This window comes from Ursus americanus, chromosome 26 (assembly GCF_024610735.1).
Source record: "Ursus americanus isolate L20-20 chromosome 26, mUrsAme1.1.p, whole genome shotgun sequence".
Lineage (NCBI taxonomy): Eukaryota > Metazoa > Chordata > Mammalia > Carnivora > Ursidae > Ursus > Ursus americanus.
Window position 1 is genome coordinate 18,856,603 of NC_142152.1, and position 23,839 is coordinate 18,880,441.

At 42.8% G+C, this 23,839-nt stretch overlaps 3 protein-coding genes across 5 annotated transcripts in view; all 3 read left to right on the plus strand.

Annotated features, from left to right (window-relative positions):
• Window positions 1-217: 217 nt before the first annotated feature.
• On the plus strand, window positions 218-5,711 carry LOC123799004 (acyl-coenzyme A thioesterase 6-like). The gene is made up of 3 exons (XM_045807857.2): window positions 218-715; window positions 3,313-3,515; window positions 5,055-5,711. The coding sequence occupies exons 1-3, from the start codon at window positions 259-261 to the stop codon at window positions 5,577-5,579; spliced, it is 1,185 nt and encodes a 394-aa protein (XP_045663813.2). The 5' UTR covers window positions 218-258; the 3' UTR covers window positions 5,580-5,711.
• Window positions 5,712-5,866: 155 nt separating this feature from the next.
• On the plus strand, window positions 5,867-15,669 carry LOC123799006 (acyl-coenzyme A thioesterase 1-like). 2 transcript variants are annotated; one of them, XM_087856119.1, is made up of 2 exons: window positions 5,867-11,558; window positions 13,365-15,669. In XM_087856119.1, exons 1-2 carry the CDS (start codon window positions 11,463-11,465, stop codon window positions 13,938-13,940), a joined length of 672 nt encoding a protein of 223 aa, XP_087712245.1. In that variant the 5' UTR covers window positions 5,867-11,462; the 3' UTR covers window positions 13,941-15,669. The 2 variants fall into 2 exon arrangements, with proteins under 2 accessions (XP_087712245.1, XP_087712246.1); XM_087856120.1 differs by having other exon boundaries at window positions 5,867-10,212.
• A 3,440-nt stretch (window positions 15,670-19,109) lies between these two features.
• DNAL1 (dynein axonemal light chain 1) overlaps window positions 19,110-23,839 on the plus strand; it is a 38,315-nt gene continuing 33,585 nt past the window's right edge. Inside the window, exon 1 of one of the 2 annotated variants that reach the window (XM_045807855.2) lies at window positions 19,110-19,190. In XM_045807855.2, coding sequence (XP_045663811.1) covers window positions 19,188-19,190 — 3 coding nt within the window. In that variant the 5' untranslated portion in view covers window positions 19,110-19,187. Of the gene's footprint in view, window positions 19,191-19,412; window positions 19,642-23,839 lie in introns of those variants that run through there. The other variant, XM_087856121.1, reaches the window with a different exon arrangement.

The following is a 23,839-nucleotide window of genomic DNA, read 5'->3' on the forward strand; positions in this document are numbered from 1 at the left end:
TGTACCTCTCTTCCACACTTACTGCACCAGTTTGCAGAATTAATAATGAACTCTTAATTTAGCAGCTACTTTGTTCCGATCAGACCCTAGTGGATTGGCACAAACGCTAGGAGACCGCACACGGCGGCTTAGGGTGTCTCACGCGCGTCCAGGACTAGAAGCGCAAAGGTTCCAACTGCCATTGCTTCCCAGGGAGGTGGAGAGACGCCTGGCTGGACACGTGACTGGGAAGCCGCCCTCCCCTGTTCCGTAATCAGGATGGCGGCGAGGGTGATCCTGCGGCCCGCGGACCGCTGCCGCTGGGACGAGCCCGTGCGCATCGCCGTGCTGGGCCTGGCGCCGGGACAGCCCGTCACGCTGCGCGCCTCCCTGCGCGACGAGAAGGGCGCGCTCTTCCGGGCCCACGCGCGGTACCAAGCCGACGCCGACGGCCTCCTGGACCTGGAGCGCGCGCCCGCGCTGGGCGGCAGCTTCGTGGGGGTCGAGCCCATGGGGCTGCTGTGGGCCCTGGAGCCCGAGAAGCCCCTGGATCGGCTAGTGAAGCGGGACGTGCAGACGCCCTTCGCCGTGGAGCTGGAGGTGCTCGACGGCCACGAGCCCGACGCCGGGCGTCTCCTGGGCCGGGCGGTGCACGAGCGCGAATTCCTGGGGCCCGGGGTGCGGCGGGAGCCGGTGCGCGCGGGCCGGGTGCGCGCCACGCTCTTCCTGCCCCCAGGTGAGCGCCCTGCGTCCCGGGCTGTTCTGGAGAACCGGGTGGAGTCCTGGGACCCCGGGCGGCCTCTTGCTTTCCTGGGGGTACCACATGATTATGGAACTTTTCTAAGCTCTTCCCCACGCTCCAGAGTCTATCATGGAGTCTGGACAGAAGTTCTTCTCTTAAGTTTCATGGCAGCACTTTCTAGAGTCACTGCCACTCCTTAGCTTTGTGCTGAAAAGTGCATTCAGCATACTCAAAAAGTGCATTTATTTCAAGTGCCAGCCAGGCGGCTGTGTTTCAGATAGCAGTATTAGGGAATGACTTCTGCAGTTGTGCGAGAGTGATCTTTGCCTCTTTTCACATCAAGCTTCCAAGGAAGCTGAAACCCACATAGGCAGAGCTCCATAATCCTAAAAAAAGTTGATGGTCACCTGCTCTCATCATAAACAGTCTGTCAGTGATTCTTTTTTTTTTTTTTAAGATTTTATTTATTTTTGAGAGAGAGAGTGTGCTCACCAGCAGGTGGGAGGGGCAGAGGGCGAAGCAGAGTACCTGCTGAAGAGGGAACCCAAAGATGTGGGACCCAGTCCCAGGACCCTGGGCTCATGACCTAAGCCCCAGGCAGACCCTTAACCGACTTAGCTGTCCAGGCAACCCTCTGTCAGTGATTCTTAAACACTTTTTAAAAATTTTTTTATTTATTTGACAGAGCACAAGTAGGGGGAGTGACAGGCAGAGGGAGAAGCAGGCTCCCCACTGAGCAGGGAGCCAGTGGAACTCAATCCCAGACCCTGGGATCATGACCTGAGCCAAAGGCAGATGCTTAACCAACTGAGCCACCCAGGCATCCCTGTCAGTGATTCTTAATCTGGCTCGATTTCCCCCCACCCCAGGGGACATTTGGCAATATCAGGAGACATTTTTGGTTGTCACAACTGCAGGGGTGGGGTGGGAGGATGTTATTGGCATCTAGTGGGTAGAGGCCAGAGATGTGGCTAAACATTCACAATGTGCAGGGCAGCCCACACAACAAAAAATATCTTACTCAAAATGTCTATAGTGCTGCGGTTGAGAAACCCTAGTCTACGTAAAAAGGTGCTTACTAGGTAAAAGGGACCTGGAAACAAGACCCATGACCCAACTCTTAGAACCAAATTCCAGACTGAAACCCCTCCTCTATAGAAATGCTGGAGTTCCACATCTCACAGAATCCCTAAACAATTCCATCATTCTCTAAAACAAGAAGCCCTGCTTTATTCTTACAGCTCCTCAGCAATTCACAACCTTAACTAGGGGCTGCACACTCAGCTGTGAACTCCTGCACCTGGAATTGGATTGAACACATCTCTGTATGTCTGTACTCCTAGAGGCTTGCCCAGCGATGCAGGAGGAGCTCAGTAAGTCATACTGACCAATTCAATAAGAATTCCCCCCAGGGGCGCCTGGGTGGCTCAGTTCGTAAGTGACCAACTCTTGATTTTGGCTCAGGTCATGGTCTCAGGCTCCTGGGAAAGAGCCCCGCCTTGAGCTCTGCACTTAGCAGGGTGCCTGCTTGAGATTCTCTCCCTCTCCTTCTGCCCCTTCCCCTGTTCCCTCGTGTGGGCACTCACTCACTCTCTGTCTCTAAAATAAATAAAAGCTTAAAAATTTTTAGAAAGAATCTCTCTCCAAAAATGCTTTCACCGCCCCCCATGGTGTCTAATGTTCCAGTGAAGTTACTCTTCTGTTAACTATTTCAATGTCTACCATGTGGTCTGTTTAAAAATCGTTTTCTGTCTCAAAGAATTTTGTAAATAATGTGGAAGAGTTCAACCATTTAACAAATACGTATTAAGTCAAGGACCATGCTGCATATGGGATAGAACAGATACTCAAGTCAGACATGGTCCTCACTGTGCTTACAGCCTAATAGAGGACCCAGGTAACTTATACATGTGGCAAGTGCTGTGATAGGGGAAGTAGGGACCCAGGGTGTTGGTGGGAACACATAAAGGCTATCTGACTCAACTCAGCCTTGGAGAAGATCTGGGTAGTCTTCTGGGAAGGGAGGTCTAAACTTTGGTTTGAAAACCGACGGGTCAACCAGGTCATAAAAACTAGAGAGGGGAGGAGAATAGTGTATACCACATTCAGGAGCCAGTGAGAACAGAGCACATTTAGGGATGGTGGTATTTAAGGCCGGGGCAGAGAGTGCAAGGACATGGGGAGTATATCTAATAAACCCTTAAGTGTTTAGAACATTTGACAGCTCTCCAAGTATTCTCAAATTGATCCTTTTTGTTGCGGAAAATTTGTGGGAAATGTACATTTCATCATACGCTATTTCTAACTTTGTGTGTGTGTATATATATATATATATATATATATATATATATATATGAAAATATGTGAAAAATTTTGGAAAAAGTAGAGCATTTGTTCCCCCTCCCTTCTCCCTGAAGATTACTAAAAGAAAAAAAAAAAGGCAAAATTGTAGAAAGGGTCTTTTTTCCACCCACTCCCCCACCCCCAACCTTCCGTGCTTCAGAAACTTCTCTTTGCTGACTGCCAAAATCTGAAACTCGAGAATGTCTTTTGAGAGTCTAAAACTCCTTATGATTTGTGGTGCTTTCTAGGTGCAGGGCCCTTCCCTGGGATCATCGATCTGTTTGGAAGTGGTGGTGGCCTTTGTGAATACAGGGCCAGCCTCCTGGCCGGACATGGTTTTGCTGTGCTTGCTTTGGCTTATTTCAGATTTGAAGACCTCCCCGACTTTTTGGATGATATGCACCTGGAGTACTTTGAAGAAGCTGTAGACTTCATGCTGCAGCATCCAAAGGTGGGTTCTGGGGCTTTTCCTGAATGCAGAGGAGAGGGGCTAGAGCGGACACAGGACTGGACGCAAACACCCTACCAGGACACTGGGTGCTAGGCCTATGTCACGAGACACCAAAGTTCCTTCAAAAGTTACTAGGATTATTTTTTTCATTTCTACCCATCTCTCTCCAATCTCTTAAGACTCAACTGTTTATTTCGCTGTAATTCTTGACCATAATTCAAAGAGCTCTACCGAAATGTTACTAACCTTAAATTCTGGTACTCCATCTACCAGCACGTGGCCTTATACTCCTGAATAAGGGAACTGCTTTCTCTGAGATTCCATTTTTCTCATTTATAAGGCTAATGTAAATGAATAGAGGGAAAAATCTGACTATTAAGAGACATTTTTGGGACATTTGAATAGGGACTGTCTTTGATGATATTAAGGAATCATTGATTTTGTTAAATGTGATGATGGTATTATGTTTTTATAGAGAATTATTATCTGAGACTGGAAAAAAACAATCAAAACATTTTGGTGTGATCATAAATGGAATACATACTCTGCAACTATCTAGACTTAAAGAAACCCAAATATTCTAATGTTAAGTAATAAAATGTTCTCTAAGTTCTGTAAGGTAGACTAACTGCCAGAATTCAGGGAATGGTCTCTTAGCAGAGCTGCTAAAACCTAGATGATCTTGAACTGTGATTATTGGCTTATTAGAGGAGATAAGGCTTCAGGGAAAAAGAAGAGACCAGTATATACTATCAGTTCTGTCCTTAAACCTAGGCCAGAGGGGCTTCTGTCCCGGACCTTTTGTTTTAGGTGGCCACACTCTGGGCTTCCTTTGGGCTGCATCCCTGCCCACAGGGTGAGGGGTCCAAGGGACCCAGGGAATGTATCCACCTGGAATTCACGTGCCTTACACACACATGCACACACACATGCACCAAGCCCTTGTGATCTGGAACCCCAGAATTCTTTGCCAAATAGCACTGATCCTGCTTCAGGCCATGTCTCTTCTCTGGTCTCTCAGTGTGAATATACCTAAGCCTTAAACATGTAGGCCCCGGTGTCCACATACGTGTGTGAGAGACCCCTCAAGGTGCATGATGGAGCCGGGGATGGGAAAAGAAGGCAGGTGGGCCAGGGACCAAGGACTGGGGCTGACTCTCCCCCAGGCCACATTCCAGTGCAGAACTTCAAGGACTCCCAAGCTTTCAAAGTTTCTGTTATGGAGGTATATTTATCAAGGTGGGAGAAAAGAATATATTTAAAGAGTTTGTTCATTTGATTTATAACTTTTAAATCTTTAGGTATGGCGTGTATGGGTCTCTGTGTGTACTCTTGACCCAGTCTCCATAAATATTAGTGGAAGGCCTGTGTACTAGGAAATCGATCGATTCGCTTATTAGAAGACACAGTTGCGCTTTGTGGATTGTTGCATAAGGAAAGAAAGCAAATGACATTTAAGAAAGCTACCTAGAGAATATAAAATCACCATTTATGTCTTCCATTTACAAATTCTAGGCTTATTCTGTTTCTCTTCCTCAGGTGAAAGGCCCTAATGTTGGGCTTCTTGGCTTCTCCAAAGGAGGTGACCTGTGTCTCTCAATGGCCTCTTTCTTGAAGGGCATCACAGCCACTGTACTTATCAATTCCTGTGTGTCCAACACAGTAGCTCCTTTGCATTACAAGGATATGATTATTCCCAGTCTTGGCAGTGACCCAGGGAGATGTACAATTAATGAATCAGGATTTTTGCGTTTTGTGGATGTTTGGGACAATCCACTGGAGGAACCCAATCACCTTAGTATTATTCCCCTGGAAAGGGCCCAGGGGCCCTTCCTGTTTCTTGTTGGCATGGATGATCATTCCTGGAAGAGTGGCTTCTATGCTCAGATAGCCTCTGAACGGTTACAAGCCCATGGGAAAGACAGACCCCAGATAATCTACTACTCAGGAACTGGTCACTGTATTGAACCACCTTATTTTCCTCCTTGTAGAGTTTCTGTGCACACAGTGTTAGGCCAAGCAGTATTGCATGGAGGTGAGCCACAGGCTCAGTCAAGGGCATAGGTAGATGCCTGGCAGCAAATTCAGACCTTCTTCCAGAAACATCTCAATGGTAAAAAGTCTGTCCCGTCCAGCAAAATATAACGTTGTAATCATAGACCAGATACTATTAATAAAAATCTAATTCATACAACATGTATTGGGTTTTCCAAAGCACATACGAAACTTTTGGTAACAACATAATTATCTCAGCTTCTTGTCAGGCCCTACTGGATTCCCAGGCTTTGCAACCCTCCTTTCTTCACTGGTATCCCCTTCTTCCCTGAACGTTACCCACCGTACAGGCTTAACCCTGATCTGATCCATAGGATCAATGTTAACCTGTGGGAGAAATGTAAGTAGGAGCAATGTAAGAAGCGCTTGCCCAACTCTCAACTGCTGGCCTAGCTTCGACCTGTGCTCTGGTTGTGAAGACGGAGCTGCTGTATTGCTCAGAGTTCCATAACCCCTCTGGACCCTAACTGACCATATATGAGCCTTGGGGACATACCCACTTGAATCCCTTAAGGAATGGACTCTGCTGCTTTCTTGCCAGTACATATTCCTGAATGTGTATTCAAGACTTGTTTCTGAACCCCACTCTGAAGATTGGGGGCATTGATCTTCTTCATATGGTAAGTTTTGCTTTTATCTTACGAATGCAAAGCTTTGCTTTTGTGAATGAAACCTCAATTTCTTCCTACTAATAATGTATCCTTTACAAAATTCAACATTTGTAACATTTACTTCACAAAGTAAAGCTGAATTCTTTACAGCAAAATTTATTGTAAGCAAAACTGTATTGATATACTGATATAACTGATTTTTAAAAAGATTTTATTTATTTGAGAGAGAGAGAGAGCGCGCTATAGTGCGTGCACAAGGAGGGGAGGGGTAGAGGGAGAGGGAAAAGCAGACTCCCCGGTGAGCAGGGAGCAGGACATGGGAGTCAATCCCAAGACTCTGAGATCATGACCTGAGCCAAAGGCAGACGCTTAGCTGACTGAGCCACCCAGTTGCCCCTCTAACTAATTTTTTCCCCCATTAATTTGAGAGGGAAAGAGGGAGCAGGAGGAGAAGGGGCAGAGGGAGAGGGAGAGAGAATCTCGAGCAGACTCTGCACCCAGTATGGAGCCCAAGGTAGGGCTTGATCCCACAACCCTGAGGCCAAAACCAAGAGTCAGATGCCTGACCGACTGCACCACCCAGGCGCCCCAATATAACAGATCTTTAAGACTCCACCCTGCGGGCCCCTGCCTTAATCCTCGGATGTCCTTTTATACCTGCCCAATTAGACTTCCTGCCAGCATCATCTGTTCCTGTTACCATCCTGCTGGGAAGTACTGGGATCAGTTTGCCTCACGTCATTACAAGGTACTGAGCACTATCTAGATTCATAAGAGACCAGAGAGAGGGTCCTCCCCGAGTGCAAACAAATTTTCCTGAGACACATCACAGGGTTTGCTGGGCACATACAAAATCTTTGGCTAGTTTCAGTCTATCCAAACAACTGCCCATTAGTTCTTAACTAATGAAAAGAAAGGTTCCTTAGAGGTAACTTAGTTTTGACCAATTGCTAAAAATATGTGTTGAGTGTAGTTATTCATTATGTAGTATAATGATTTACAATGATGTGAGTTCTTGGAGCCTCTGTTAACTCACTGCCAGGTGAGTTACTACACTCACTGCTACAGTCCAGATGCCTTTGGGATGGGGGATGACAGGAAGAAGTTATAAGGAACATGGCTGGGGGTGTGAGAGAAGTGAGGGCCAAAAGGTAGCCCCAGGAGCTAAGCATGAGGATTACAACTAACCATCTCCAGGTACTAAATTTCTACGTATACGGACAGCTCTCCACCTCGATTTCTTCCTTACTGATAAAGTAGCCTAGAAATCTCCTGCACTGACTAAACATATTTGGTCACCTTCCCCTGAGAGTTAACTTTATATATAGGCACCTGTTTCTAAGATTTCAAAAGGAATTTCAGGTTGTTGAAAAGCTACCTCAAATATGGTAATTGTGACTTAGAAGGAAGGAAGAGAATAGGTATCCATGAAATGAAGCCAGAAAAGAGGCTAACGCAATAGCCCTTATTATGAAGTCCTATATACTTGCCTTGACTGGGTCACTCATTCAGTCATATGCTTTCCAATGGCTTATGCAAAGAAGGAAACCTAATCAGTTACACAAAATACAGCATTCGTAACATAAAAGCAAAGCTTAGCCATCAATTTCTTCCAAAGGTCGTCACGCTAAGGAACATTAAGTAACGTAAATGGTGGTATCCTCAACGCTGCCTCCACGGTCGATATAAATTCCAGGCTGCACTACTTATTACCTGGGTGACCTTGGGTAAGTTATTAACCTCTCTAAGCGTCCGTTTTCTCACCGATAAAATGGGGATAATATAATGATAATAACAAACTACCTCTCTGGGCTGTTGTGATTAAATTAGATAATCCAGGTGAAACATTTAAAAAATTATCTATCTTTGAAAACACATAACATTTAAATTTCATTACAGAGAATAATGGGTCTTAGAAAATCGAAGTGGGGATTCCAAGTTGAAAGATCCTAAGAGAGAGGGAAGAAGTGCCTTGTGGGTGCCTTCCAACTCTGAGATTCTCCGAGGTGCTGGATTCCAGAACTTTGTACTTGTACTTGCATTCTGAGGTTGGACGTGACAGTCACAGATTAAATTTAACCCTCTTAATTTATTACCCTATTCCAGGCTTCTCCTAGGGCTGATTACAGTTATCAATTTGAAGTATACCCTTCCAGAACCATTTTATAGGCATGTACATACAAATATTTGTTTGAATGGAAAAATTATGGTTTTATTTTGTGAGTCCCATGCCTTTTTCTTGGGGGAAAAAAAAAAAGTCATGATGTGTAATTTTCTGCATATAAAAACACATTTTTAATACTTGAGCCAGGCCCCAAGAGGTTATTTCCATAGTGTATACATCTGTAGTGCTGCCTCACCTAAAACGTTTACACTTTAACCTTGGCAGTCTTTCTTAGACCCAGGCAAAAATAATTGCAAGGAAGGGATTTGGCAGAAGCCTCTTACACGTAGCCTCCTTCGACGAGGCTTAGGGAATCGTGACCCCTGGTGGCCAGGAATGGACTTTAAAGAAAGAGACCGGCCAGCATTCCGTCAGATCGGTAACTTCTCTCCCTCGCCGCGTGGAGCGCTTGGCTGGGGATGAGCTCCTGCCTCTTTAAAGAGGTCCCACTACGGGGACCCCAAGACGATGACCGACCCCGGGCCCTCCTACGTCGCCTCTTCTTGGAGCCCTCTGCTGAGTGGCGCCCCCGGGACCAGCTGGGGCCCTGCCCTCACGACCCGCGGAGGCGCCACTGGGCCACGCCTCTCCCGGCGCCCCACTCCGCCCCGCTCGGTCGTCCCGCCCCCGGTCCCGCCCGGCCCCCGCCTGCTCTGCGGAGCGGGGCCAGGAGCTCGGACTCTTGCGCTGGCCGCCGCCCGGCCTGTCTCTTTGGCCGGAATCAAAGACGCGAAGATCCCGGGGCCATGTGGAGGGCAGCCCAGGCCGTGCTCCGAACCCCCGGAATCCCACTCCTGCTCCGGAGGTCGATGTCCACATCGGCCCCTCTCTCCCAGAACGCTGCGACCCTGACCGTCACGCCTAAGACTGGGCTGACCTAGGAGCTCCTGAACATTCAAGTGGAGGCTTAGGCCCGAGGCAGCGGGTGACCCTGCGGGCGTCGCCGGCAGCTGCCGAGGCCGCCTCTTCCACTCGCTGGCCCCCTACGAGGCGGACGGCCGCGGGGGCTTGGACCTGGCCAGGGACCGGGCTCTGGGCGGCGAGTTCACGGGTCCACGTGGAGCCCATGGGGCTCCTGTGGCGCCTCACGCCGGTCGGCTCGGAGGATCCCTGCTTCAACCAGATGCCGAGGGGCGTGATGAAAAGCCCCCTCGAAGTGGAGGTGACCGTCCACCACGCGCCGCGCCGGGGTAGCCGGCGGTGCCGCTGGGCCCGGCGCTGGCCTCCGCCCAGGTGCAGCGCTGGTTCTCCAGCCCCGAGCTGCGCGGTGCTCGCCTGCGGGCCGGCCGCCTTCGGGGCGTCTTCTTGCTGCCCCCGGTGCCTGAGGTCTTTTCCGTAGAGGGCTTTGCATGGACTTAGAGGATCGATTTAGGAAAGCTGGCCTGCTTTGCCGGCTGATTTATCTGCTGAAAACAAAACGGGCGCCTTAATTGCTTTATTTTGTCGCCCTAGATGCCAGGTGGGACAGTCACTCTCCTAAATGGTGACTGGGATTTAAATTTAACCTGCTCGGGGACCTCTTTTCTGCCAGCTGCGCCCCCCCTCTAAAGTCCTAGGGAGGCCGACGCTAGTCCTTGCGAGCATCTTTGCTCTGCAAGCATGACGTTGCTGTACAGTTCCCAGCGTTAAGTATTTGTTTGCCTCTGCAGTAGGTAGAGCTTCGTGTTAATTTGACTTTTCCAGTTATTTCTTGTAAAAATGACGAGAATAGTGGATACAAATCTTTTACCCGTTCAGGCTCCAACATAACTGAAGTCCTATTACATACATTGTTCACTTTTTAAATACTGGTTTCACCTTAGGATACCGATGACCTTTTTGATGTTATTTTCTGACATACTCTAATTCCTTGGAGATCTTCATCATGGTGAGGAAACTGTTCTGTTGCTCATTTCATAGATCAAAGAACGATTTCTTTATTTGATAAAAGAGAAAACTGAGTCCTGAAGTGTTTTAGCCAAATCACACAGCTAGATGGTGCTAAAATCAGGGTGTATTCAAATTCTTTGAGAGCCAAACTCTGACCACAAACAGGGACTGAGTGAATGAGTGAAATAGGTTTTTATTTTTAAAAACCAGTCTGGCTTATTTTCTGCTCTCACTCTCAGGATCCTTAGGAACAACTAAGAATCTTTTAAATGAGAGATTGAAAACGTTTTCATAGTTGAGGGTGGGTGGGCTTTTTTTTTTTCCTTAAGAGCCTATAAGGGCCTAGCAAATTTACATACTGGGAATCCAATTACTGAACTGAAACAAAATAAACAGATTCTCAGTTATTTTAATGTGGTAAGCCTGTGGTTGGAAAAATCTATCGCTGGAATAATTTGAGGATCTGTGTGTTATGTCTTTTTCATGGTTTGCTTTAGGCTTTCTGGAAGTAATCCTGAGTCCCGAGATGTTTGAGATTTATCTAATTTTATTTTATTTTTTTTTTAAGATTTTATTTATTTATTAGACACAGAGAGAGAGACAGCCACCGAGAGAGGGAACACAAGCAGGGGGAGTGGGAGAGGAAGAAGCAGGCTCACAGCGGAGGAGCCTGATGTGGGGCTCGATCCCATAACGCCGGGATCACGCCCTGAGCCAAAGGCAGATGCTTAACCGCTGTGCCACCCAGGCGCCCCGAGATTTATCTTATTTTAAAAAGAGCAGCTCAAGATATGCCAAGATATCTGAATGTTAAGAAAAAACCAACCTGTACAAATCATGACCTTAGTATCTACACCCTGGCTTTCATTTTGGTGACTAGATGTGCTTTAACTTGTTTCTAGATTTGAAAATTTAGAAATGGCCTTTGGAATTGGAATTTTAGATCTCTTAGTTTGGTTTATATTCTAATGTTCTTGCCTCTTAATCCGTTCTTATAGATTAATCTGGGACTTTTATTGGACTAACACGGAAGAACATATCTGAAAAATACTAGGAGGCAATTGGCTGAGACAGTCTTCTTTTGGAATGGTGAATGAATAACGTAATCTACAATCGGAATGTTGAAAGAGAAATAACATCAACATTAGAAGGAAATAGTTAGACATTTTACTCCCTCTCCACTGTGAGGGAGCAAGAATTTCCTGTCCCCTTCAAGGTCCTTCTAGCTGGATTAAGAATCAAATTGACATGAGACAGATTAATAGGAGAAGATTAAATTCAAATTTCTATTTTCGGGGAATCCACACAAACATGGAAATTCCAAAGACAGTCAGGCAAAATGAGGTATGTACATCATCCTGAACTAAGGAGGAAAAGTTAGGGGTCTAGGACTTCGAAGGGAAGGAATGCAATTCACAGGGCAATAAGAAGAGCAGATGGTTGGAAATTAGATTTTTGTCCTGCCGTACAGATGGGTCACTCAGATACATTTTATCTCTGTTAATAACCCTTATCCTGCAAAAGACGCTCGATTTGGATTTTTTTTTTTTTTCATGTTGTTAAGGGAGGGGAAAGTTTCTCTTGAGCCTGCAGGGTCTCAGTTTGCCTCAGCTCAAAATAGTCCACATGCCAAAAGTGGCATATTCTGAGGGGGAACTCCCCTGGACCCCTTCAAACTCAAAATAGTCTTTATATACCCAAGTAGTTAATCTAGAGGCAGCCTGCCCTTGGCCCCTACACCACACATATTGTTCATTTTATATTACAGCATCGTGAGACCTTTAAAATAGCATAAACTTTGTTTACTTAGGGATTTTGGTGACTTTGTATCTTAAGCTTATTGAGAACTCAAAGGGCCCTTTAAAGTTGGATTTTTTTTTTTTAAAGATTTTATTTATTTATTCGACAGAGATAGAGACAGCCAGCGAGAGAGGGAACACAAGCAGGGGGAGTGGGAGAGGAAGAAGCAGGCTCATAGCGGAGGAGCCTGATGAGGGGCTCGATCCCATAATGGTGGGATCACGCCCTGAGCCGAAGGCAGATGCTTAACCGCTGTGCCACCCAGGCGCCCCTAAAGTTGGATTTTTAAATGGTATTATATGTTCATAACTTAAAGGCTGCCAGAACTGTTTGCTTAATCAGGATTTACACTTCAAAACAAAACATTTTCCATATCTTTGGTGCAAATTTTCATATTTTAATTCATTTCATAGAAAAAAAGATAAAAACATTCTTACATTTATAACTTCCAAATAGCCAAAAGAAGTATCTGTTTCAGCCACAACAATAAACATATTTCAGCCAAAACATTTTTTTTTTTCAAAGCAACTAGGTGAATGTTTTAAAACAGGGAAAAATATTTAAAAAAATTTTTAAGCTAGAAAATAATAAAAATGTTTTTTAAAAAAATATAAATTATACAATTAGAATTTGCTTTAGAAAATATTAGCTAGGTATCATAGTTCATTAAATGTCCTGTCATCTAATCCCAGATTAATCCTCTTCCTAGTTTATAGGAGATGGTCCTTTTCCTGGCTTGATTGATATGTTTGGTGATGGAGGATTAAATGAATCTTAGGCTAGTCTCCTGGCTTGTTGAGGTTTTGCTACTCTGGCTTTGCCACGTTTTGGCTATGAAGAGGCAGCTAAATTTGTGCAAAGTCACCCAAAGGTGAGTGGGACTGTAGAGAGAAATGTATTTAAAATTAGCTTCTTAGGGGGCGCCTGGATGGCGCAGTCGTTAAGCATCTGCCTTCGGCTCAGGGCGTGATCCCAGTGTTCTGGGATCGAGCCCCACATCAGGCTCCTCCGCTATGAGCCTGCTTCTTCCTCTCCCACTCCCCCTGCTGTGTTCCCTCTCTCGCTGGCTGTCTCTGTCAAATAAATAAATAAAATCTTAAAAAAAAAAAATTAACTTCTTAGGGCCAGGAGAGAGTGAGTAGAGAAAGCAGTACTAATGGGCTGGAAAATTATAACAAATACCTGTTGAAGGAATTAATAAAAGGATAAAGAAATGAATAAATAAGCTGTCTGGTAAATACATACATGCTTTTCCTTTATTGAAGGCTTTGCAAAGACGCCATTAACAATCATGCTTTTTCTTTCTCTCTCTCTCTCTCCCTGTTTGTCTTTTCTTTCTTCAATCTCTAGGGTAAAGGTCCAAGCATTGGAGTGATTGGTTCTGGCAAAGGGGCAGAGTTGGCATTTTCCATGGCTAGCTTTCTCCCAAATATAGCTGCAGTTGTGAGCATCCACGGCCGCGGCTGTAACACAACTACTGCCCTTAGAGGTGGTAGCTTCATCCTGCCAGGACTGCCTTTTAACCTAGACAAAATCTCTGCCATGGATTCAGGGGTTTACGATGTTACAGAAGCACTGGAGGACCCCTTGGACCCAGCCTACAGGGAAAGCCATATCCCCCTTGAAAAAGCCAATGCCCATTTCCTTTTCATAGTCGGAGAGGATGACAGGCATTGGAAGAGTTCTGTTTATGTGGACATAGCTGTGAAGCACCTCACAGAGCATGGGAAGACAAATTTCACTCTTTTAAGCTACCCTAATGCTGGCCACAGAATAGATCCCCCCTACAGCGCTTTTTTCTCTGTATCCCTGGATCCCGTGTTGGGAGTGCGTGTTTTGGGAGGTGGACAGCTCAAAGCTCATGCTGTTGCTCAGATTGAGTCTTGGAAGAAGATCTTGGAGCTTTTGCACTTGCATCTGGGGTAAAGTCTAACAAACCGGATGGTTAAGTTTAGAATATATGCAGAACGAATGAAGGGATAGATTGCATATTTTTAACAAGTGATGACTGAAATCTGGACTTCTCGTGGGCATCTGCAAGCTTTTAAAAGAAGTAAGAATACTTGCTTTAAATTCATCAGAGCCTGTAACTTTGGTTATTATCCATGTTTCTCCATGTTTGGTTTGTTTGAGCTTGAATTCAAGGTAATTGCTAAGCAAAAACCAGTTTTCAATCTGTCATTTACCCTCCCTTCCCACCTACCCTCTCTGTTACCTGTACTTCTAAAGGTTTTTAAAAATGGGTGTATGATAATTAGTTTGCTATTATGTGTCCCAGAGGTTATAAAACTGTTTTGAACAGGGGTGAATACATGAATATAGGTCCCTGGTTTTATGATGAGGAGCCACTGAGCTATGATAACTTTCTCATAATAGAGGCTGGAGTGAATTCTAACAAGATGACTCAGAGGCTAATTTGTGGTAGACCGAAGTCATAGAAGCCTTTCTCTTATTAATCAGGTTTTGATACTTTTTTTCTAGTTATCTCCTGTGCTAGGATCTTTAAAGCAAGTTAGAAATCCTAAAACACTTGCTTTAAAACTGCCAGCCAATTACTGAGAAACATGGATTCTCTACAATTCCATTATCTCTGTATTAGTAGTTTAAAAACTTTTCTTCACGCTTTGTTTCAAAAATATATTTAAAAATAGGCACATTCCAGTTCTCCTCCCAAGTTGATAATTACACAAGCAGACAATGTAATTATCTGAGGGAAAGACAAAGTTCATCCCTTCCACTTTCCACCACCCTTACCAAAATTTAATTGCAATTTGTGGATGAGCCTTAATTTATTAAAATAATTTTAACTGAAGTTCTGAGATTTGATTTTAAACTTTAAAAATATGTGTGGAATTAGAAGATGTTAAAAGTTCCGGCCTTCTCATGATTTAGTTTTGGTTTAGGTTTTTTTCTTCCACATAATTGAAGGGAAAGAGTAAAGTATTAATTATCAGCCTTTGATTTTGGTTGATCAGTGGATCTTGTGGTCAGAACTATATTTTGGGCTCTTGGCAGAGGATGAAGTGTTGTCACCCTAATTTGTAGTAATAAGAGTTCCCCTCCCCCAAATTAACATTATTTAAAAAATTTAATACATGTTTCAAGTTATTAACATCAACAAGAGAGTATACATGTCATACTTTACATATATATATTTATATACACACACATATGTATTACTTCCTGATTTTTGGGTTATTCATGTAAGATTTATTTTTTAAAAGATTTTATTTTATTTATTTATTTTTAAATATTTTATTTATTTATTTACCAGAGGGAGAAAGGGAGAGCACAAGCAGAGAGAGCTGCAGGCAGAGGGAGAAGCAGCCTCCCCACTGAGCAAGGAGCCTGATGCAGGACTCAATCCCAGGACCCTGGGATCATGACCTGAGCCGAAGGCAGACGCTTAATTGACTGAGCCACTCAGGCATCCCTAAAATATTTTACTTATTTATTTGAGAGAGAGAGCAAGAGCACAAGGGGAGGGCAGAAGCAGGCTCTCTGCTGAGCAGGAAGCCCTTTGTGGGGCTCCTATCCCAGGACTCTGGGATCACGACCTGAGCCTAAGGTAGAGGTTTAACAAACTGAGCCACCCAGGTGCCCCATTCATGTAAGATTTTTAAAAGACTTAAAAAAAAAAAAAAAGGACCAAAAACATCGTGAGGGGAGAAATTGGCTTTTTATCAAATAACTATAATGAGAATAATAATCTGGGAAATTGACTATTGAAATTTGTTAGAATGCTCATTCTAATTTGAACTGATAAACCTTTTGACTGTCTAAATAACCTTAAGAATTAATGACTCTCTTAGGCTTTAAGGTCTTAATCTTTTTTTTTAATTTTAGAGTATGTAATTTGAACTGTTTTGCTCAATCGCTAATCATCTGTTAAATGTGACATTTTTTTCTCTTTTATTCAACCCACATTCTTGTTTAGAAAATTAAAGATTCCTGGGTGGGGGAATGGGATAGACTGGTGATGGGTAGTAAGGAGGGCACATATTGCATGGTGCACTGGGTGTTATATGCAACTAATGAATCATCGAACCTTGCATCAGAAACCAGGGATGTACTGTATGGTGACTAACATAATGTAATAAAAAAACATTAAAAAAATTAAAGATTCATTAACATTTGGTTTGCTATCATTTCACACTATTTTACCTTTACTTTTCAACAGGTCTGCCAGATTTTCTGAATTTGGGGAACATGTTTCAATAATATTTTTAAACTTTCTCTCAACTTTCTTCTAGGCCTGCAGCAAGAGCAAGTAGAGCCAAAGTCGTAGTCTCTGGTGACCAGCTTTTTGAATCTATTTTGCCATTTTGCAGGATTAAAAAGAAAGGATCCAAGTTATACAATTCTTTTCCTGTGTGAATGTTTTTAACCTTTGAGAATCTGAAACTCAGCAAATGTCTGCTTATATAGCGGTAAATAGTTTATATAGAGGTAAATAAGACATATTCATGGTCAAAGTTTACTCTTCCGATGACCAGGAAGGAAAAGTAACATTCTGAGAAAGCATGGGGATAAAATTGATTTACTAATGATATTTCACCTTTAATGCCAATGCCTTATGATGTAATCCACAGTTTTTAGTAAAAGTATACTCTGTTAGGTTATAAGATATGTTCGAGGATTAGATTCCCATTTCAGCCACATCAACAAAACTGGTTGAGATATTGGCAGGGAAAAATTCTAGTTTGGAGAGGTGCAGAGGTGTGGAGTTCTGAAACAAAACAAAACAAAACACTACAAGAAAAAGTCTGGATATATTATGAATACCCATTTTATTTTTTTTAATTTTTATTTTTTAAAAATATTTTATTTATTTATTTGTCAGGGAGAGAGCACAAGCAAGGGGAGTGGCAGGCAGAGGGAGAAGCAGGCTGCCCCCTGAGCAAGGAGCCCTATGAGGGACTCTCGATCGCAGGACCCTGAGATCATGACCTGAACCAAAAGCAGATGCTTAACTAACTGAGCCACCCAGGCATCCCTATGAATGGGATAATTTTAATTTTCTTTAATAAACAACTTAGTTTTTCCTGTTTTTTAATAAATATGATTAAATTACCTTTTTCAAAATGGAATTTGTTATTTCAAAATTTAAAATATCCACATTACAGGAGCTCTCGAATAGCTTAGTTGGTTAAGTGTCAGACTCTTGATCTCAGCTCAGGTCTTGATCTCAGGGTGGTGAGTTCAAGCTCCATGTTGGCCTCTATGCCTGGTGTGGAACCTATTAAAAAAAAAATATATATATATATATATATATATATCCCCCCACATTGCTGAATAATCAGAAAATAGAGAAGCAAAATGAACCCTGTATTAGTCTGCTCAGGCCGCCATAACAAAATACCACAGACTGGGTGGCTTAAACTGCAGAAATTTATTTCCTCACAGTACTGGAGGCTGGAATTCCAAAATCAAGATGCCGACAGTGTTATTTTTGGGTGAGGCTTCTCTTGTTGACTTGCAGGTGACCATCTTCTTACTGTGTCCTTAGATGGCCTTTCCTCTGTGACCACCACTCCTAGCATGTCTATTCCTCTTATAAGGACACTAGTTATATTAGGTTAGGGCCCCACTCTTATGGCCTCATTTAACTGAAATTACCTCAACAGCCCTCTTTACAAATACAGTCACACTGGAGTTAGAACTTCAACATATGGGGGCGCCTGGGTGGCACAGCGGTTGAGCGTCTGCCTTCGGCTCAGGGCGTGATCCTGGCGTTATGGGATCGAACACCACTCCTCTGCTATGAGCCTGCTTCTTCCTCTCCCACTCCCCCTGCTTGTGTTCCCTCTCTCACTGGCTGTCTCTATCTCTGTTGAATAAATAAATAAAATCTTAAAATAAAAAAAAAAGAACTTCATATGAATTTGAGTGGGGTGGGGACACAATTCAATCTGCAGCAAACATTAGACCCTCATAATATTCTTTTAGATATATGTTACGTACAAATGTATGTTACAGTTTATAATTTTTTAAGATTTATTTATTTGAGAGAGAGAATGTGTGTGTGTGTGCACAAGTGGGAGGAGGGGCAGAGGGAGAGGGAGAAGGAGAGAATCCCAAGCAGGAGCCATGCCCAGGATGAGCTCCACCACCCCAGATCATGACTTGAGCCAAAATCAAGAGTCAGAGGCTTAACGGACTGAGCGACCCAGACACCCCTGCAGTATATCATTTTTAAGAAGATTATACCAACTACTTTGTTTGGTAACTTGCATTTTAAATTAGTACATCATGACTGCATGTGAATAGATGCATTTCAGCTACATTTTTAATGGAAGTATATTATTTCATCGTTTGGATGTTTGATAATACCAACTCTTTTTTTTTTTCGTTGACATTTAGTTTGTTTTTCTTTTTGCTATTAAAACCTTGAACATAAATCTCTGTACACTTGTCTGATTATTTCTTCAGGATGAAGTCCTAGAAGTGGAATTGCTGGGTCACAGAGGTGCACACGTTTTTAAAGCTTTAAATACTATTGCCAACAGCTAGCTCTCCAGAAAGGTTGTGTCAATTATAAACAGCAATGTATATACGCCTCCGCATTTCTCCATACCCCTCGTAACTCAATATTTTTACAATTTTTGTCTAATTTAATAGGAGGAGGGGAGGGGAGCGGGAAGACACCCCAGTTATATAAAACCAGCAATTTATGCTTTCATTCGCCTCTGGCTCCCGGGAGGGTTTGGGGGAAGGCAACCGAGGAAATTCAGCTGAATTTATTTTCAGTCGGACTGCAGGCGAATTACAGCAGGTGATAAAGAGAAGGACGCGGAGGGGCAAGCTGCAGGAGAAGGGAATTTTTAAAGTTATTTTATGGGAAGGGCAATACTAGAGCGAGGCTTTAAACTTTAGGCAGGTACGTCACTGCAGATCAGCTGAAATTGCTTTCAGTAGAAAGCATCTCCTGACCACTCTGCGCCGTTAAACTCTCGCATCCCCGCTGCCGGGGCTGGGAGGCGAGCGGCCGACCGGCGGGAGGACCGACGCTGTTACCGCGCGGTCCCACAATGCCCCGCACGCACCACCCTGAGGGCGGAGAGAAAGGACCGCTGCCGGGGGTGGGATCCTTGGAGGGCTCCGAGAAGTGCGCATGCGCACTAACCTCGGCGGGCCCTAGCAACCAGAGCAGTGACAGTAGCAACGGCCGGAATGGTGAGTACTCTCTAGGCCTCATAGTCAAAGAGGAGAGGAGATTGGAGGTGGAAAAGAGTGACTGTGGCGTGTTGAGGGTCGGGGGGGTTCTCAATCAGCGGAAGGAAGCCGGTAACGGACGCTAGCTGTGCAGTCGAGGCCTGAGGCGAAAGAGAAGCCCTGGCACGGGGTGGTCTGGGGTGAGGGCGGCCTGGGGCGGATTGGAGGTTGGGTTCATGTGGAGGGACTCGGACAGAGAAAGGGAGCGCAAAGAGCAGGAATTTCTGGAAAAAGAGCGGATTAGGGTGGGAAAGGTGATGGAAGGCAGAGTGTGAATAAGGATATTTCTGTACATAGAAGTAATTTTCCCCCTGGCGAGATGGGGCGCGGGGAGCTGTTACGAGAGGAGTGTAACACCGAGTGCAGCAGTATTTCTAACCTGTGAGGTGCCCAGGTTGTCCTCTGAATGACTGTAAGTGCAGTTATTAGGTAACGTTGTAAAGCCCACTCCGATAGAATATATTAGGACAACGTTTCTCAAATTTAAGTATGCACAAATATAGTCGGCTGAAGATTGAGCTTGTTGGAATGCAGATTATTAATTTTTAATATAATGGGATTCAGGAATGTGCATTTCGACAGTGCACCTCAAGTGATTCTAAAATTGGAGGGTGTCCCACCACACTTTGAGAAACACTGCTACCTTGGATTTGACATCTATCAGTCATCTATCCAATCAAAGCCCTTTATGAAGTAGTGATTTTACCTACTGATGCTCCTCAACGCCTACTTAAAATGCGCTTACAGATTTGGTAGTTCCACCTAGTAGTTTGAAGAGGGATGTTGTTGGTGGATTACAGACCCAGTCAAAGTTGTTTAGCAATGTATGTGATTGTCTTGCCGGATGGAGATGTTTATGAAGAATAAGTATAATTAGTTGTCTTCTTTTTGTGATTCCAGTGCTGTTTAAGTGGGCAGAAATTGAGCCCAGGAAATTGAAATGATGACGAAGTCATGCCTGCCCTCAACCACAAGATTAAATACCACTCTTTTAAAAGTAGTTTTCCCCCCACACTTTCCTTACTCTATTCCATAGTCATTTAGCTGAAAACCACTGCCAAAGAAAGTAGAAAGTTCTGGAACCTAGGTTTATATTCAGGTGAAGAAATAATCACCCCTAAATGATTCTGAAAGCATAAACCATGAGAATTACAGAAAATCTTCAAATAGAAAATCAGAACCAATAATTAGATAAAGTTAGCTAAGGCTGGAAACTGGTAGTTCCAGAGCCCTCCAGAAATCAGGCCAACATAGTTTTTTAATTAACAAAACATTAGCCTCCGGGTTGCCTGGGTGGGTCAGTCAGTTAAGCATCTGCCGTGCTCAGGTCTTGATCCCAACATTCTGGGATCCTGCCCAGAGGAGGGCTACCTGCTCTGCAGGGAGTCTGCTTCTCCCTCCCCCTGCTCTTGCGCTCTCTCTCCCTCTCAAATAAATAAATAAAATCTTTATTTAAAAAAAACCCTTAGCTTCCATTGTCTTTAAATGATTGTATTTCACATCAAAACCCAGATTTATGGCCTCTCTGAAAAATCAGAAATACCATATTTCACCACTGGACACATTTTCACCCCATTTTTGTGTTACTAAAATATGATAGTGTCATATAATTGGCTGCATCTTTTCTTTCTTAATAGTACATAAAATAAGGGTGTTATTTTCAATAATGGAGTTTTAATATTTGAAGAAATCTTGTCACAAGTCCCACCTGTCAGCTGTTTTCTAATGCCAGAGTAGAGGTTGTCCTCTTTATATGGCCAGCTTTACCCATTAAAGATGTCCACTGGTCCTTTAGGCCTTTCAGTTTTTGACTCCTTATATCTATACGGGAACTTGTAACCTCATAAACCAACTTGTAGGCAACCAGATTGCTTCCAATTTGAAAGTATTCTTACATGTGTCTTTTCATGGAGCCATAAAGGGATTTTTCTGGGAAATCTACCCAGAAGTGGGATTTCGGAGTCATAGGGCCTATGCATACTTAATTTCCCTAGGCATTGTCAGACTGCTTTCCACAATGGCTCTGCTAGTTTTGTTTTGTTTTGATTTTAAGTAAGCTTTACCCACAACATGGGTCTTGAACTCACCACCCTGAGATCAAGAGTTGCATGCTCTGCTGACTGGCACCCCTGGCTCTGCTGGTTTTTACTTCCCTCAGTAATGCATGAGAGTTCTACATTCTCACCAGATTTCTAACTTTTGCCAATCTGAGGATGTATTTTAGTATTGCGTTGTTTTGCTCTGCTTTTTTTCTGATTTTCAGTGAGTTCCAACACCTTATGATACTGGATTTCAGTTTCTGTGAATTCTCTGTTTATATTTTTTGCTAACTTTTTCCATTTTTTTTTGTTTTTTGAATTTTAGGAGTTCCTTCTATATTCTATATTAGTCTTTTGTTGGTTTTATGTTGAAAATTCTCCCAGCTTTTATGTTAACTCTCCCAACAGTGTTCTTCACTTGCTGAATTGCGTTTGTTCTATTTGTCAGTTTATTCTATTGTGTTTTCTATGTAGATGATCATGTGTGCATAGTGAGTTTTATTTCTTCCTTTTAATCATTCCAATTTGTATTTTCTTTTATTATAGCATTGATAAAGATTTCTTGTACCATGTTAAATAACAGCAATGATAGTAGGGACCTTTGATGTATTTGGGATCTTAAAGAGAATACTTCTAGTGTTATCTTCCCAATTTGGCCCTTCTTGACCACTGTATTTAAAATAAACATACTCTACACACATAGACACATATCCTGATAACTCTTACCAAATTCAGCATTTTTGTTTTTGTATTTTCTTTTTCCTTAGTAATTGTCACCTTCTAATATACTATATAATTTATTTAGTTATTAAATATATTATTTACCATCTGTCTCTCACCAGTAGATGGAAGTTACATGAAGGTGGGGATCTTTGTTTTGTTCATTGGTATATCCCAAGCATGTAAAAGTATGTTTCATACATAGTAGACACTTAATGAATATTTACTGAAATGAATGAATTTCTTCATTAAGTGTGTGTTTGCTATACCTTTTTGGTATTTAGCTTTTATCAAGTAGGGAATTTCCCTGTAACTTTTAGTTGAGAGCTTTTAATATTAGATGTAGAACTTTACTTTTTTTAAAGATTTTATTTTTTATTTGACAGAGAAAGAGAGAGCACACAAGCAGGGGGAGTGGCCGACAGAGGGAGACGGAAAGGGAGAGGGAGAAGCAGACTGTGGGAGAGGGAGGGCTCTATCCCTGGGTCCCTGGATCATGACCTGAGCTGAAGGCAGACGCTTAACTGACTGAGCCACCCAGGCGCCCCAGATGTAGAACTATTTTGTAAAGTACTTTTTCTTCACTTACTGAAATAAATGTGATTTCCCCCCTTTCATGCATTAATAGATGATTTACATTTGTACATTTTTTTTTAAACAATTCTTATGCTCCTGGGATCAGCTATTCTTGATCACGATTATTATTCACCATTGGCTTTGGAGTTCTAATGTTGTATCTAGGATTTTCAAATCTGTGTTGAGAAGTAAAGAGGGCCTCTTATCTGGTTATGACATCAAGGTTATTCTAGCCTCATAAAATAAGTTGGCAGCTTTCCCTCCTTTTCTGGTTTCTGAAACAACTTGTCTAACAGGCTATATCTGTTGCTTGAAAACTTGGCAGAATTTACTTGTAAAATTATCTAGGCTTGGAGTTGTAGGGGAGGAGGATAAGGGTAAATCTCTGATTATCTTTTTAATATTTAAGATTATTATTGGTCTATTCAGATTTTCTGATTCTTCCTGTGACAATTGGGCATTTTTGTGTTTTTTCTAGAAATGCATTCTTTGTCTAGGTTTTCAATTTTTTTTTTAAAGATTTTATTTATTTATTTGACAGAGAGAGAGACAGCAAGAGAGGGAACACAAGCAGGGGGAGTGGGAGAGGGAGAAGCAGGCTTCCCGCTGAGCAGGGAGCCCAATGTGGGGCTCCATCCCAGGACTCTGGGATCATGACCTGAGTTGAAGGCAGATGCTTAACAATTGAGCCACCCAGGCACCCCTTTGTCTAGGTTTTCAAACTTAACTACCATATATCTGCTTATAGTATTTTTAGTTTTAAATCTTTGTGGTATCTGTTATTTCCTCTGATTCTATGTTTTTGTTGTACAGCTCTCTTTTTTCTCAACCGGGCTTGCTAGAGATTTAGGAAACAACTTTTAGTTTTGTTAATCTTTTTTTTCTTCAGTTCTGTTTTTCATTGAGTTATTCCTTTGTATTTTCTTTAGCCTTCTTTGTGTTTGCAATGACATGCTTTTTCAGATATCTCAAATGCTTAGCTTATTTGTTTTCGGTCTCTTATTTTCTCATATTTTTGATTAAATAAGTATATTTGAAACTGTAAGTTTCCTTTTAAATGTTATATTCCTCAAATTTTGATATTTTTTCTTTTATTTTATTGTTTTACTGTAGTTTATAGTTTACTTTTTAACCCAAGGGTTATTTATTACTATGTCTTTGCTTTCTAGACGTAATGGCATATACAGTTGAGCAACATAGGTTTGAACTGCACTGATCCACTTACATGCAGATTTTTTAAAATAAATATACTGCAATACTGTAAATGTATTTTCT